Below are 16480 nucleotides of genomic sequence, written 5' to 3'. Positions count from 1 at the left end.
CCAAGGTTGGGAACAGTTGTTTTCACAGGCTTAGATAAGATTATAATGACTGTGATAGTGTCCTTCTCTAGGCTTTTCTGCATGATGCAATCAAAGTTAGAAACTCTGTTTTCAAACAAATCATCCAGGAAAATTCACATCATAGTTAGCTGTTTGTTAGAATTTCTACCTCTAATGTAGTACACTTGAGAAAGATTTGCTGGCACATCTGACACTTAAAGATTATTCTTAAATCCAGAGTTCCTCCTCATTAAATAGTCTGTCAATTATGTTTATTCAGTTCTAAGAACAAAGCAGCTCTTTCAAATGTACAAGTGTACCTCTGCAGTGATGCAGGAACAAACCACATTCAGAAAGCAGCATCTTCATTTATCAATTAAATCCACATTCTAACACAAGCTCTTTGGTTATTTTCTAAATAGCCTTTTTATGATGTTTTAACCATTTTCTAACAGAGCAGGAGTCAACTAAGATCATGTTTCTTGTTCAGTGGTGGCTTAACACATGTAAATGCAACATGTGTAGTCCATGTTCTGGTATGTCTGTGTGTGGTGGATGCCTTGTTAATTTCAACCAAACTCTTGAAGGCTTTGCGTCTCATTAATCTCAAGGCTGCAGTTATCCTTGTTGCTTATGGACCTTTGTTTGTTTGTACCACACTTTTTTTTTCCACTCAACCTTCCATTATTTTACTTGAATATACAGGTCCTTCTCAAAAAATTAGCATATTGTGATAAAGTTCATTATTTTCTATAATGTCATGATGAAAATTTAACATTCATATATTTTAGATTTATTGCACACTAACTGAAATATTTCAGGTCTTTTATTGTCTTAATACGGATGATTTTGGCATACAGCTCATGAAAACCCAAAATTCCTATCTCACAAAATTAGCATATTTCATCCGACCAATAAAAGAAAAGTTTTTTTAATACAAAAAACGTCAACCTTCAAATAATCATGTACAGTTATGCACTCAATACTTGGTCGGGAATCCTTTTGCAGAAATGACTGCTTCAATGCGGCGTGGCATGGAGGCAATCAGCCTGTGGCACTGCTGAGGTCTTATGGAGGCCCAGGATGCTTCGATAGCGGCCTTTAGCTCATCCAGAGTGTTGGGTCTTGAGTCTCTCAACGTTCTCTTCACAATATCCCACAGATTCTCTATGGGGTTCAGGTCAGGAGAGTTGGCAGGCCAATTGAGCACAGTGATACCATGGTCAGTAAACCATTTACCAGTGGTTTTGGCACTGTGAGCAGGTGCCAGGTCGTGCTGAAAAATGAAATCTTCATCTCCATAAAGCTTTTCAGCAGATGGAAGCATGAAGTGCTCCAAAATCTCCTGATAGCTAGCTGCATTGACCCCGCCCTTGATAAAACACAGTGGACCAACACCAGCAGCTGACACGGCACCCCAGACCATCACTGACTGTGGGTACTTGACACTGGACTTCTGGCATTTTGGCATTTCCTTCTCCCCAGTCTTCCTCCAGACTCTGGCACCTTGATTTCCGAATGACATGCAGAATTTGCTTTCATCCGAAAAAAGTACTTTGGACCACTGAGCAACAGTCCAGTGCTGCTTCTCTGTAGCCCAGGTCAGGCGCTTCTGCCGCTGTTTCTGGTTCAAAGGTGGCTTGACCTGGGGAATGCGGCACCTGTAGCCCATTTCCTGCACACGCCTGTGCACGGCGGCTCTGGATGTTTCTACTCTAGACTCAGTCCACTGCTTCCGCAGGTCCCCCAAGGTCTGGAATCGGCCCTTCTCCACAATCTTCCTCAGGGTCCGGTCACCTCTTCTCGATGTGCAGCGTTTTCTGCCACACTTTTTCCTTCCCACAGACTTCCCACTGAGGTGCCTTGATACAGCACTCTGGGAACAGCCTATTTGTTCAGAAATTTCTTTCTGTGTCTTACCCTCTTGCTTGAGGGTGTCAATAGTGGCCTTCTGGACAGCAGTCAGGTCGGCAGTCTTACCCATGATTGAAGTTTTGAGTGATGAACCAGGCTGGGAGTTTTAAAGGCCTCGGGAATCTTTTGCAGGTGTTTAGAGTTAACTCGTTGATTCAGATGATTAGGTTCATAGCTCGTTTAGAGACCCTTTTAATGATATGCTAATTTTGTGAGATAGGAATTTTGGGTTTTCATGAGCTGTATGCCAAAATCATCCATATTAAGACAATAAAAGACCTGAAATATTTCAGTTAGTGTGCAATGAATCTAAAATATATGAATGTTAAATTTTCATCATGACATTATGGAAAATAATGAACTTTATCACAATATGCTAATATTTTGAGAAGGACCTGTACAGTAGCACTCTGAACAGACAGCTTATTAAGCAGTACCCATTTTCTGGCTTACCCTCTTTGTGGTTGGTGTCAGTACTTGTTTGCTGGACAGCTATCAGGACAGCAGATGACACCAGTGTTACTGATCCGATCCTGGACAATGACGAGTCTGCATAAAGAAAGGAGGTGGATGGGATGGTCCACTGGTGCAGTCAGAACCACTTGGAACTGAACCTGCTCAAGACTGTGGAGATAAAGATGGACTTCCAGAAAACTCCCTCCGACCTCCCTCCCCTCACAATACTCAATAACACTGTGTCTACTGTGGAGCACTCCTGGTTCCTAGTAACCACCCTTTTCGGGAGAACTGATTTGGTCCTCACACACAGATACTATTTAGGAGCTGACCCAGCAGAGACTGTACTTCCTCCAGGAACGTGGAAGTAAAACCTACTTCAGGAGCTACCGGTCATATTGTGCACTTATTCAGTCTGTCCTGTTCACATCCATCACTGTGTAGTTTGGCTTCACAAAACAGGACAGGTCCAGGCTGCAACAAATAATTAGGTCTGTGGAGAGGATCATCTGGGCTCACCTTCCCTCCATCCTGGACTTGTACAGGTCGAAGGTCAGGGAAAGAGCAGTTAACATCTCTGAAGACCCCACACAACCATGTCACAAACTGTTTAGACTCTGACCTTCAGGTCGATGCTACAGAGCGCTATTTGCCAAAACCAGCCGCCACTGAGACAGTTTCTTCCCCAGCTTGTCTCTAATGAACATCATGAACACCTTACAGCCTGAGTACTTCTCCATTGTGAAAACAAGTACCTCAATCTGCCTTTCTTTTTTCTTTAAATAAATATTTGGCTGTGCATACACATACATGTTTTTAAATATGTTTTTAGGCACTGTAGTGGCCTTTATTTTTCTCTATTGTTTTTTTAAAAGGAAACTGACAGGAAATGGGGTGGAAAGGGGGGGGAAGACATGCAGCAAATGTCAACAGGCCAGGACTCGAACCCGTGACACCTGCATTGAGGACCAAGGCCTCCATACATGGGTCACGTGCTTAAGTCCTGCGCCACCGAACTCTCCAAACATATACATGTACATACTGTTCCTTTTATCCTTTACTTTCTTTCCTCCAAGGTTTATATATTTATACCTGTACACTGTGAGCAATTGAAATCAAAATCAAATTCCTTGTTTATACACACAATCTTGGCCAATAAAGTTCATGCTGATTCTCAATCCTTTCACATTCAAGATAGCGCTGACGATGGCAGCCTCGGAGCTTCGCTCTCTCTTTGTTTTTGTATTTTGTGTGTTTTTATGTTTTTCATGCCACAATCCTGTGGTCTCATTCAGTAGAGAGGAACTTCTCAACATCGGAGAGTCCTCTCTTGGGTTTTTTTCACCATCTTTCATTGATCCGAGGTTCACTGAGCTCCTGGCGAGTGGAGCTGCGGCTCTATATGGGATTCTGCGCCGAAAACGGCGGAGGGGAAAGCTTGCTGGCGCGCTGGTAAAGCTCCGCAAAAGAGGACTTCGCACACCACTGCCTTCAATCCACCTGGCAAATGTCCGCTCTCTCAACAACAAGATGGACGAGCTGCTTCTTCTCACCGGTAAAAACACGGACCTCCGCGGATCAGCGGTTCTCTGCTTCACCGAGACATGGCTGAGTGAAAACATCCCGGACCGCGCATTGCTGATGCCGGGCTTTCAGCTGATCAGAGCGGATGGCAGCGTGGAGCTATCAGGGAAGAAGCGAGGTGGCGGAATCTGCTTTTATATAAATGAAAGTTGGTGCAGAGACGTAAAAGTGCTGGGGAAAAACATGTAGCCCGGATCTGGAGTCATTTTCCATAATCTGTAAGCCGTTTTACTCACCGAGAGAGGTTTCCTCGTTTATAATAATCAGCTCATATTTTCCACCGCATGGCAGCACTTCTGCCGCGGAAAAACATCTTGCTGAGCTGATTACAGACCTGGAGAAAAAACACACGGACTCTTTCATCATAATACTGGGAGATTTTAACAGAGCAAACCTCTCAAATGAACTCCCCAAATACAGACAGCATATTAAGTGTCCCACCAGAGACAAAAACACTCTGGACCATTGTTACACAGCTTTAAAGGACTCATATGCTGTTACCAGGGTTGCTCTGAGTTTTTCGGATCATTATCTAATCCACCTCATCCCAACCTACAGACAGAAACTAAGAGCTTCCAAACCCAAGGTTCACACTGTTAAGAAGTGGACTGAGGAATCAAAGCAGATGCTACAGGCCTGCTTTGAATGCACAGACTGGACTGTTTTTGAAACCTCAGCCACTGACTTAAACCAACTAACTGATGTGGTGACATCATACATCAGTTTCTGTGAGGACATGTGTGTGCAGACCAAGACCTTCTGCACCTTTGCGAACAATAAGCCATGGTTTACTCCACACCTCAGGAATCTGCGCAGGGAAAAGGAAGAAGCTCACAGCAGTGGAGATTGGGCGCGGTACAGGCAGGCCAGGAACAAACTAACAAGAGATCAAAGCAGCTAAGAGAAGCTATAGTGAGAAGCTTAAGAACAGCCTTTCTACTGGTGACACTTCAGCTGTATGGACTGGTCTGAGAAACCTGACTGCCTACAAGAGCCCATCCTGAACAGAGTCGTCTCCTGGCCAACCGTTTGAATGGCTTCTACTGCAGACATGACAAGAAGCCATTCACACCTCAAATCATCTCGTCTACATCCCATTCAGGAACAAATTCCTCCCATAAAGCAACCAACCCCCTACCTTCAGATCCTCTGCCTGCACTAAAGATCTCCAAGGAAGAGGTAAACAGGCTCTTTCAGCGCATGAAAACAAAGAAAGCTGGAGGACCTGATAACGTCTCAAACGATCCACCATCATCCCGGTTCCCAAGAAACCCACCATCGTAGGATTAAATGACTACAGGCCTGTAGCCCTGACGTCTGTGGTCATGAAATCCTTTGAGCGGCTGGTGTTGAAGCACCTGAAAGACATCACAGGCCCCCTGCTGGATCCCCTGCAATTTGCTTACTGAGCAAACAGGTCAGCAGATGATGCTGTTAACTTAGGTCTACACTTCATCCTGCAACACCTCGACCACCCAGGGACGTATGCCAGGATCCTGTTTGTAGACTTCAGCTCGGCCTTCAACACCATCATACCAGACATCCTCCACCAGAAGCAGTCAGTGGATCAACAGCTTCCTGACAGACCGACAGCAGCAGGTGAGACTGGGGAGCATCTTCTCCCGATCCAGATCAATACAATAAGTACTGGTGCCCCCCAGGCACCAGTACTTATTGTATCCCCACTCCTCTTCTCTCTGTACACAAATGACTGCACCTCATCGGACTCATCCGTGAAACTCCTTAAGTTTGCAGATCACTGTCATTGGACTGATCCAGGACGGTGATGAGTCTGCATAAAGACAGCAGGTGGATCGGCTGGTACACTGGTGTGGTCAGAACTACCTTGAACTGAACCCACTCAAGACTGTGGAAATGGTGGTGGACTTTCGGAGAACACCACCCCCATACACCAACCTCACCATCCTTAACAACAGTGTATCGGCCGTGGACCACTTCAGGTTCTTAGGAACCACCATCTCTGAGGACCTGAGATGGTCTTTGCACATAGACACTGTTCGAAAGAAGGCCCAGCAGAGACTGTACTTCCTGAGGCAACTCAAGAAGTTCAACCTTCCACCGGAGCTGCTGGTCATCTTCTACACTGCCATCATTCAGTCTGTCCTGTCTTCATCCATCTCAGTGTGGTTTGGTTCATCCACAAAACAGGACAGGTCCAGACTGCAACGAATAATCAGGACTGCAGAGAGAATAATCAGAGCTGACCTTCCCTCCATCCAGGACTTATACAAGTCTAGGGTCAAGAAAAGAGCTGCCAAAATCTCTGCAGACCCCACACACCCTGCACATAAACTGTTTAGAGTTTTACCTTCAGGCCGCCGCTACAGAGCACTGTTTACTAAAACCAGCCGCCACAAAGACAGTTTCTTCCCCCAGGCTGTTTCTCTGTTGAACATTCAATAGAGTACAGAACAACAGCATACAGATGTTGCAAATGCACCTTTTCTATTAGATATGTGTATATTGTACATTGTAAATATGTATATTCTGTAATGCAAAAACAGAACAAAAGAGTAAAGTGTACCGGAGTCAAATTCCTTGTTTGTATGTACGAACTTGGCAATAAAGCTGATTGTGATTCTGATTCTGATTCAGAAATTAGAAACATTTTAGACTTCTTTGCTCTTCAGTGCACGTTGGTTGGTTATATTGTTTCCAAAGAAAAGCCCTGGCAGTCTCTTTGCTTCATTACTTATATCTTCATGCAATGTTTGCGATTTAACAGAAAAAAGGATGTATGAAAAATCCTTTCATATCTGTTTTATTTTTGTATTACCCATTGGCGGTGCCAATGTTTGTAGCGGGCCAACCAACACATCCTAACTTAAAGGAACAGTAACAGTTATAATGAAAATAACAATAATGCATTTTGGATCATTTGGATCAACATTTTTTATTAAATCATGCATGCTACAAATATTTGCACGCTGCTGTTAATACTACGAACAGTCCCAATTACCAATAGGACAGACCTTAATCTTCTTCTTAACTATTTCACAAGGTTGAAACATACAGAGAGAGGGACATTTGTCAGTTTGACAGTCTGTCTAAATCATCCAGAGTCCTTGATCATTTGTATGCTCTCCTCTCTACCTCGCTCAGCCCACAGGTTTCACCAAGGATTTACAGGTACATCTAAAAAAATTTAATATTGTGAAAACGTTTAATATTATTTTCACTTATTTCAGAAAGTGCAACTCAGATGTTGTATAGATTCATTACACAGTGAATTTAAAGCGTTTATTTCTTGTAATATTGTTGATTATGGCTTTTACAGTTAATAAAAACCCAAACCTAAGTGTTTAGAAAATTTGAATATTGTGAAAAAGGTAAATAAAGGATGAGCTAATTAATTCAAAACACATGCAAAGGTTTCCTGAGCCTCTAAATGGTCTCAGTCTTGTTAAGTAGTCTACAGAATCATAGTCATAGGGAAGACTGCTGACTGGACAGATATCCAGAAGGCAGTCGTTGATGCCCTCCAGAAGGAAGGGAAGCCACAAAAAGGATAACTGTAGCTTTGAGAGGATGGTCAAGCAAAAACCACTCAAGAATTTTGAGGAACTTCACGAGGAGTGGACTGAGGCTTGAGTCAGTGCTTCAACAGCCACCATGCATAGTTGTGTCTTTTACATGGGCTACAAGCGTCACACTTTTTGTCTCAAGCCACCCCTGAACCAGAAAAAATGTCAGAAGCATCTTACCAGGGCTAAGGAGAAAAAGAAAAGTCCTCTTTTCAGATTAAAGTAAAGTTTGCATTTTTTTGGAAATCAAGGTCCCAGATTTTATTGAGAGGCAAAGAATCCATGTTGCTTAAAATCCATTGTGAAGTTTCCACTCACTGATGATTTGGGGTGCCATGTCATTTGCTGGTGTTGGTCCACTGTTTTTTCTGAAGTTCACAGTCCACGCAGTCATTTAGCAGGACATTTTAGAACAATTCACGCTTCCTTCTGCTGATGAGCTTTACAGAGATGCTGATTTCATTTTCCTTCAGGACTTGGTACCTACCCACACTGCCAAAAGGTACCAAAAGCTCGTTTAGTGACCATGGTGTTACTGGGCTGGATTGACCAGCAAACTGACCTGACCTGAACCCCATGGAGAAACTATAGAGTGTTGTCCAGAGGAAGATGAGATACAGCAGACTTAACAATGCAGATGACCTGAAGGGCACTATAAAAGCAACATGGACTTCCATTACACCTCAGCAAAACCACAGGCTGATTGCTTCCATGCCACGCCGCATTGACGCAGTTGTCTGATCAACTGAGTGTAGAAAATTAACATACTCTTCAGAAGCCTTACATATTTAAAATATTTTTATTGATCCTAAGTAATATTCTAAATTTCTGAGACACTGAACTTTAGGTTTTTATTATCTGTAAGCCATAACCATCCAAATTACAAGAAATAAAGGCCTGGAATATTTCTCTCCATGTGTAATGTATAATAATAATCTATAATATGAATTTCACTAATTTAAAATGAGTGATCAAAAAGTTGTATTCTAATTTTCTGAGCTGTACCTGTAGGCCCGGGAACATAAAGCCATGGAACAAGATTGATTTTGTGTCTGGTGAGCTATTTCTGATTTTTGCCGCCTCTAACTGTTTCTCCGTTTAATTAAACAGTTCCTTGATTGCCCTAATGTGTTGCATTTCATTTTGGTTTTCTTTTGGATTTATGTAAGCACTTTATAGGATATGATTTTAAAAATACTCCAGAAATAAAGCTTTACACTCACTTGATTTAGCCATTCGTTTTGGATCATCATTGGGTCTTTCAGCTCGCTGCCCTGAATCAGTGTTCTGGCAGAGGCCACCGGTCTCATATTTAAACTTTCCTGCTATTCCAAAGAGTTCATTGTGCCATGAACTAGAACAAGGTTCTCAGTGCTTTTTGAAGAGAAACAGGCCCCATCATACTTGACAGTGGGCATAAGGTGCTTTTCCACATATTCCCCCTTTGTTTTAAACTGGACCCATCTGGAGCGTTTGTTGCTTTCTTTGTTCCCATCTTAGCAAAGCACAGGATTCCAGTTATACCCCTGTTAGCATTTAGCAAGCTCCATACCTTTTCTTTTATGATGGTAGGATGGAAAAGGGTTTTTCCTCTTATGCCTCCCAAACAACGGCTCTAAAAGTATGTAGCATCTAATGCTTGTTATGGAGACTTTGTGATGTCACTCAAAGATTTTTTTCTTTTACCTCTCTTAGCTAAATCAGCCATTTCTTACAACACAAAAGTTTATAAACACTTAAAAAGTTGGCATGTTTTCTGTAGAAATTTTTAGGGGTGCCAATAATTGTGGCTGAATAAATGTACATTTTTCCCATCACATTTTCAGTGTGAAAATATACTCCTACCGTGAAGGATGTGTTTAATTAAAGGCTCTCATACATCTTTATCAGGGGTACCATTAAGTGTGTATCTGTAGCTCTTGGAAGTCAGATCCTTTTGGATGTTTGTGTGTGAATTGCTTTAACTGGCTTATGTATTTGTTGGTGCTCCCATGCGCAAACAGTCAGTTCTTAAAACAACAGCTGATAATCATCTCTTTGCCCTGAGCACCAACATCACAATGCTTTATGTTACATGTGAAATTAGTTTGCATCTGATAACACCACAGCCTTCATTCCTGGGATCAGTTCCTGCTAATTAGTGGAGTATTGGATAAACTTATCTTTGACACATGGATATCTGTGTCTCCCTTTCTCACAGGGCTGCTCAAGGTGTTTGCGACGGAAAGGCGGTAAACAACAGATGGATACAGGGCTGCCAATTACTAACAATATATTGTTTTCTGCCTGTGAGGAGAGCTCTCCAGCTGTATCACTTTCCGTGTAAAATATCTTGCTGTGTGGATTCAGGCTTGTCTTCGAATATAAAAGCACACATATTTCACAGTGTAAACCACATCTCAGGGTCTGCTCTGTATTGATCCGTCACTCCTGAAACTCTTTAGTGTCTTCTACTGTGAAAACCATTTTACTTAACACAGAGCAACACTTTATTTTTCAGCTAAAATGTTCTGAGTGATTCGCTGCGGGACATATTGATTTTTAATTCCGACTTTGAGCGTATGGGCATACTCTGCCTGTCTCCTCTCTGATTATCTGTAACTTTCCCGCCTAAACCAGAAAAAATAGATTTCCAGCAGCACTCATTAAGTAACAAAAAAAACAACCTACCTGACGAGTTTACGGTAATTTGTGGAGATTCATGCAAAAAAGTCGCAATCAGGTGCTGATCATCATAGTTTAGGGTAATGGATGCAAGGCCTGCAGCTTGGAGGAATATAAGGAGATGATTATACAGCAGATATTTGGGAAGTAAGGAGAAGACTAAAACAAAATTGTAGTGCAACAGAGAATGACTATTTTCATTTCCATGCCCGCCTGATTGATCGAAGGAAAGTTCAACCTTCCACAGGAGCTGCTGGTCATCTTCTACACTGCCATTATTCAATCTGTCCTGTCTTCATCCATCTCAGTGTGGTTTGGTTCATCCACCAAACAGGACAGGTCCAGACTGCAACGAATAATCAGGACTGCAGAGAGAATAATCAGGGCTGACCTTCCCTCCCTCCAGGACTTATACAGGTCTAGGGTCAGAAAAAGAGCTGCTAAAATCTCTGCAGACCCCACACACCCTGCACATAAACTGTTCAGAGCTTTACCTCCCGGCCGCCGCTACAGAGCACTGTTCACTAAAACCAGCCGCCACAGAGACAGTTTCTTCCCCCAGGCTGTTTCTCTGTTGAACATTCAATAAAGTACAAAACAACAACATACAGATGTTGCAAATGCACCTTTTTATTATATATGTGTATATTGTATATTGTAAATATGTATATTCTGTAATACAAAAACAAAACCAAAGAGCAAAGTGTACCGGAATCAAATTCCTTGTTTGTATGTACGAACTTGGCAATAAAGCTGATTCTGATCTGATTCTGATTCTGATTCTGAAAAACAAGGAAGTCCTCCATGCCATCACCTTAATCTTTAGCTCCATCCAAAAATGTACTGCCTGGGCCTCCAAACATGGTAATATTACTTCCAGCTAAAATATTAATGTTGGTCAAATTAAAGGATTACATTACTCAAAGTAACTTTGATTTAATACGTACCAGGCAATCTGTTATCTGCTGACATCTGCTGTTTACTGTTTTCAACCCTGGCTGAACAGCTGACACATCACATTAAAAAATACATTCTCTTTTCCTTTTACACCTTTTGTGCTTCCTCTGATTGAATTTTCACTTCACTGATACTTAAACTATATTAGGTTCCGCAGCGAAGGATCTTGTTATTACTGCAACCTAGGTAGCACTTAGGTATGGTGCGTTCACTGAATCTCCAGTTTTTACACACACACTGCTGCCACTTAGTTTGCTGCCACTGGGTTCAATATTGTTCCCAAGGATTCCTACACATAGCGACTGCAGATTGAATAGCAGAATGTTTCATTAAATTGCAAGATGACTCATGACACCTGAAAAGATTTTTAGTTATGTTTTAGTGCAGAGTCAGTAACCAGAAAATCAAAATACTGGTGCTTTAAATGATTGGTTAAACTAGATGTGTGGCAGATAAATCAGAAGATAACTTAATGGGAAATATATATCATATGTTTAGATGTAATCTCTAAAAAACACATTTTTATCTATTTTTAGAAAATTAGATTTTACTTTGTTCAGATAATGAAAAAAAAAACTTTTTTTGATACTTATCCTGACCCAGAAAGTATTTAAAAAAAGTGTCAGTATTCACTTACTGAAATGTGTGGTGAATTCTGGAGTGAAGCTTTATGATCTTGTTTGTCTAGGTGTCAGAGTAGTTAAGAGAAACACTCTGCAGCTCATTCACAACACACACAAAGTCAGGTGGCTGAGGAGGCGTGATGAAGGATTAATCACTCAGAAAATTGAGCTTTGAGGAACTCAGTTAGTTAGACAGACGAAGGCTGAATATCTGATTAAAACTAAGTGTTATCTGTTCTTTCAGTTCCATCTAGTGTTTATTTTCTTTTTCCAATTTTCTGGATAAAAAAAAGTTGGTTTTGGTGGATCGGCTCATCGATGTTAGATGAAAGCTTAATATCTGAAGTAGCACCACATTTTTTTAAGCAGTCCTTGTTACAGCAGCTTTCCTTTTCGGCACATACAGGCCTTGATGCACCATGTGTTTTCAATTGTTTTTAGTAGCAGAAGCAGAGAGCTGCATCGAGACTGGCCATCACATCTTAAGTGGTTGTCATGAGGAGACTAACACTCTGAAGAGACAGTGTCTTAAACCAGTGTAGTGTAAAAATATCCTCAGACAACATGGAGACTCTTACATTCTTTGAGGTCATTATTACATGCAGTTATCCTGCTTGACCTTTATGAAGATTTTCAACTACCTTGTGACTTAAACAAATCGTAAACAGGAAAATCTCACTGCTCAAGAGCTTTTGGAATGAACAATCTAAATGAGATCTTTTTCTCTTAAATTTGATCTTTAAATCAAGCACACCTATTGTGGAGTGGTACAGGCTAACAATACGTAAGATAAGTAAGACTACCATAGTCAACCTCAACTCAGGCGAGGATGATTCAGACTAAAGACAGTTGACAAAGGACTTTGTGGACTGGTGCCAGTGGAACCATTTCCTGATCTACATGAGGGAAACTCAGGAGCTGGTGGATTTCCGCAGGCACAGAACCACCACAGCGGTAAACATCCAGGGAGCTGATTTTGAGATACTGGACTCTTGTGGGTACCTGGGTGTTCACCTGAACAATAAACTGGTCTGGAGTCACAACACTGATATTTACAGGAATGGTCAGAGCAGACTTTACCTGTGAAGGAGACTGAGATCTTTTGAAGTGGAAGACCTCTTTTGAGTCTGTGGTGGTATCAGCTATATGCTGTAGTGCAGTTTGTTGAAACAGCAGTTTATCTATAGCTGACAGTAAATGGAAGCTCAGTAGGAAGGCCAGCTATGTCCTAGGATTCCCCTTAGACACAGTCCAGGTGATGGAAGACAGAAGGACTCCAGCAAAAATAGCATCACTGTTGGACAGTGTCTTCTACTCCATTTTTGTGAATAGAGTGGTGTTTTCTCATGCACAGTTACACATGCACTTTTAAAAAAAGTTTTATATCACATTTCATTTAATCTGAGTATGCTGTTTTTAATAACTGTGCAGTTTTTCTTTTTCTTATGTTGTAAAATTTTCCTTTACTGTATAGTATACTCTTAACTTTTAAATTTAATATGTTTTACTTTTTGCTGCTGCTGAAACACCTGCATTTTCCCACTGTGGAACAATAAAGGATATTTCTATTCTATTCTAGGCCAGAAGTACAACTAGCCCAAACTTTACGTTTGACTGATTTTTTTTCTTCCCATTTGGATCTTGGAAATTCTGAAACAGCTGTTTCTCTCCTTGTATCTCCTTCAGTGGTAGTAGTAAAAAACCTCAGAGCTTGACAATAATTTTTATGCGCCTCTGTTGTCACAAAAACACCAAGAAGTTGCATGTGATGCACCACTGGCTCTCCTCCTTTCTCCCTCTCACCCTCGCATCCAGGCAGGAACTGACACATTGTTGTCTGTGGGGACGTTTGTGGGGACGGTTGATCCCCAGACAGATTAGGCTAGTATCATAAATCTCCTCAGGCCAGCCCTGAGATCACACACACATTTTCCGAGATTTAACGTCCCAGACATCTTACAGGTCTAACAAGTAACTTGTGAAGATGAAAGTTTCCACAGTCTTTTTCCAACAATGAGTTAGATGTTGTCCTATTTTAATGAGTTTTTTTAATTTAAAATTTAAAGTAAGAAAACAGCATTCATAGATGGGGAAGATATGTAAGGAAAAAGTTTCATATCAACAGCAAATGCCTGAAGTCTCTAAAGAAACATTATGTGCAAACTTAATGGACGTTTAGATTAAAATTAACTGACATCATATTGCAAACATTTTACCCCAGATTTCTATAGCAGTTTCTTCTAGGAGTCCATTGTATTATCAAACATACACCAGTAAGGCATAACAATATGACCACTAGCAGGTGAAGTAATTAACACTGATTGTCTTTTTTAAATGCCACGTGTTACTGGGTGGGATATATTAGGCGGTGACTGAACGAAAATGATGTAATGGCCGATGATTCAGAGAATCTCTGAAACTGCTGCACATAGCAGGCAGCATTTAAAAAAAATATGATCCAGGCGGGAATAGCGACGAACCGTTGACTGGTCAACTATGGAGCGAAGGCTGACCCATGTGGTCCGATCCAACAGAGAAACTACTGTAGCTCAGATTGCTAAGGAAGCTAATGCTGGTTGTTAGAGAGAGTTCAGCATACGCAGTGCACTGCAGTTTGTTAAGTTTGGGGTTGCATAGCATACCAGTCAGGCTAAGGTTGTTTAGACAGGTGTATACTTAGCAGATACTATTATTGCTGCTGAGACGTTTACAGAACTCCATTTAAAAAAAAAAAGTTAAATAATTTTCCTATTTTAGATTCTTAGATTGTTTTATCCTTATATTTGATTTCAGTCTACTCCCTCTAATCTCCACAGTCACATCTACATCACTCACCATATTTATTGAAACCAGCTATTAAAGAATTTTACTACCGAGATATCAGGATTCACCCACCAAAGACATATTGATCCATTTTCAACAGGTTTCACTGCACTGTACCATCAGATCAATAGCTTTCTCCAACACAATAAGTGAAACCTTCACTGTCGGTCACCATGCATGGAACATTCTCTTTTCATTTCTCAGGTTTATTAAGAGAAATGCGTTCAATGCCACTGATGTTTGTGGCACATTTTTTTTACTTTCAGCAGGACTGATAAAATCTTGAAATGTCTCAAACTACAAAGAACCTATGAGTACTTCTTTTTGTTTTTCTCAGTCTTATCCTCTGTTATCTTGTCTTTTCCTAAATGATTATTGAGAGTCTAAACGTGTGGCTTCCATAACCAAACTTTTCTCCTTTGGTCCCATTTTCGTTTCACTCCTCACTAATATTTGCACCACAGTTGATTTCACACTTTCTGACCAGATCTTTTATTTGTGCTTGTGTAGGTTCGACTACCAGGAGCTGCTTCACAACTCTAGTTTCTGCTTGGTGCCGCGGGGGCGTCGTCTAGGATCCTTTCGCTTCCTGGAAGCTTTACAGGTGGGTTCCTCCTCAGATGGATGTCAGTGCGTGGCCTACAGTTGCATCAATGCACACAGTTCTTATACTGAAACTCTTATGTTTACATTTATTTAAAGAAACAAATCAAAAGAATAATTAAAGAAAAGGTATAGCAAACAATAAGCAGCCCTACATCAAGCACATACAGGTCCTTCTCAAAATATTAGCATATTGTGATAAAGTTCATTATTTTCCATAATGTCATGATGAAAATTTAACATTCATATATTTTAGATTCATTGCACACTAACTGAAATATTTCAGGTCTTTTATTGTCTTAATACGGATGATTGTGGCATACAGCTCATGAAAACCCAAAATTCCTATCTCACAAAATTAGCATATTTCATCCGACCAATAAAAGAAAAGTGTTTTTAATACAAAAAACGTCAACCTTCAAATAATCATGTACAGTTATGCACTCAATACTTGGTCAGGAATCCTTTTGCAGAAATGACTGCTTCAATGCGGCGTGGCATGGAGGCAATCAGCCTGTGGCACTGCTGAGGTCTTATGGAGGCCCAGGATGCTTCGATAGCGGCCTTTAGCTCATCCAGAGTGTTGGGTCTTGAGTCTCTCAACGTTCTCTTCACAATATCCCACAGATTCTCTATGGGGTTCAGGTCAGGAGAGTTGGCAGGCCAATTGAGCACAGTGATACCATGGTCAGTAAACCATTTACCAGTGGTTTTGGCACTGTGAGCAGGTGCCAGGTCGTGCTGAAAAATGAAATCTTCATCTCCATATAAATCTTTTTTTAAAAAGATCTTTGTTAGTGTGGACAGCACCTAAGATTTGGATAGGGTTCGAAACAAAAGCATAGCGTTTTTGTAGACTTAGAGCTTCCACTTTATAAAACATACAGCTAAAGAGGTGCAGGAATGATTTAAAGAAATTAAAGGGACAGTATTGAGTCATTGTATTTGTTTTCTTTATTTTTACAAGAACAAGATCTGTATATACATTTGGACTGGATATCCAGAGATTTAAAATCTATGACATAAAAGCCCACTTTGTACATACCCAGATTGATTTTCTGTGCTGGAAACCACAAATTATATAAAAAACAAAATATATAAAACATTCTTTCAGAAGATCTTTTTTTTTTAGGATTTTTTGTCACTAGTAGCCTTTATTGTACAGTGGTTTGACAGGAAAGAGGGTAGAGAGAGAAGGGGAAGACATGCAGCAAATGTCCCGAGACTGGGAATCGAACCCAGGACAACCACGTCGAGGACAATAATCTTTGTATCATGTTTCTTAGGGTTGTAAGAAGGAAACTGCCTCAA

General features: G+C 40.9%; 1 protein-coding gene across 2 annotated transcripts in view; it reads left to right on the top strand.

The window, feature by feature from the left end:
- The window catches only part of LOC124881887 (exostosin-1), a 381563-nt gene that overhangs the window by 285828 nt on the left and 79255 nt on the right, over window positions 1-16480 (top strand). For both annotated transcript variants that reach the window (XM_047387779.1, XM_047387780.1), the window contains one exon: window positions 15077-15170. In XM_047387779.1, coding sequence (XP_047243735.1) covers window positions 15077-15170 — 94 coding nt within the window. The remainder of the gene's footprint in view (window positions 1-15076; window positions 15171-16480) is intronic.

The sequence above is a fragment of the Girardinichthys multiradiatus genome, chromosome 15 (assembly GCF_021462225.1).
Source record: "Girardinichthys multiradiatus isolate DD_20200921_A chromosome 15, DD_fGirMul_XY1, whole genome shotgun sequence".
Classification (NCBI taxonomy): domain Eukaryota; kingdom Metazoa; phylum Chordata; class Actinopteri; order Cyprinodontiformes; family Goodeidae; genus Girardinichthys; species Girardinichthys multiradiatus.
The sequence above is the reverse complement of the archived record's forward strand: the minus strand, read 5'-3'. Positions and strand labels throughout refer to the sequence as shown.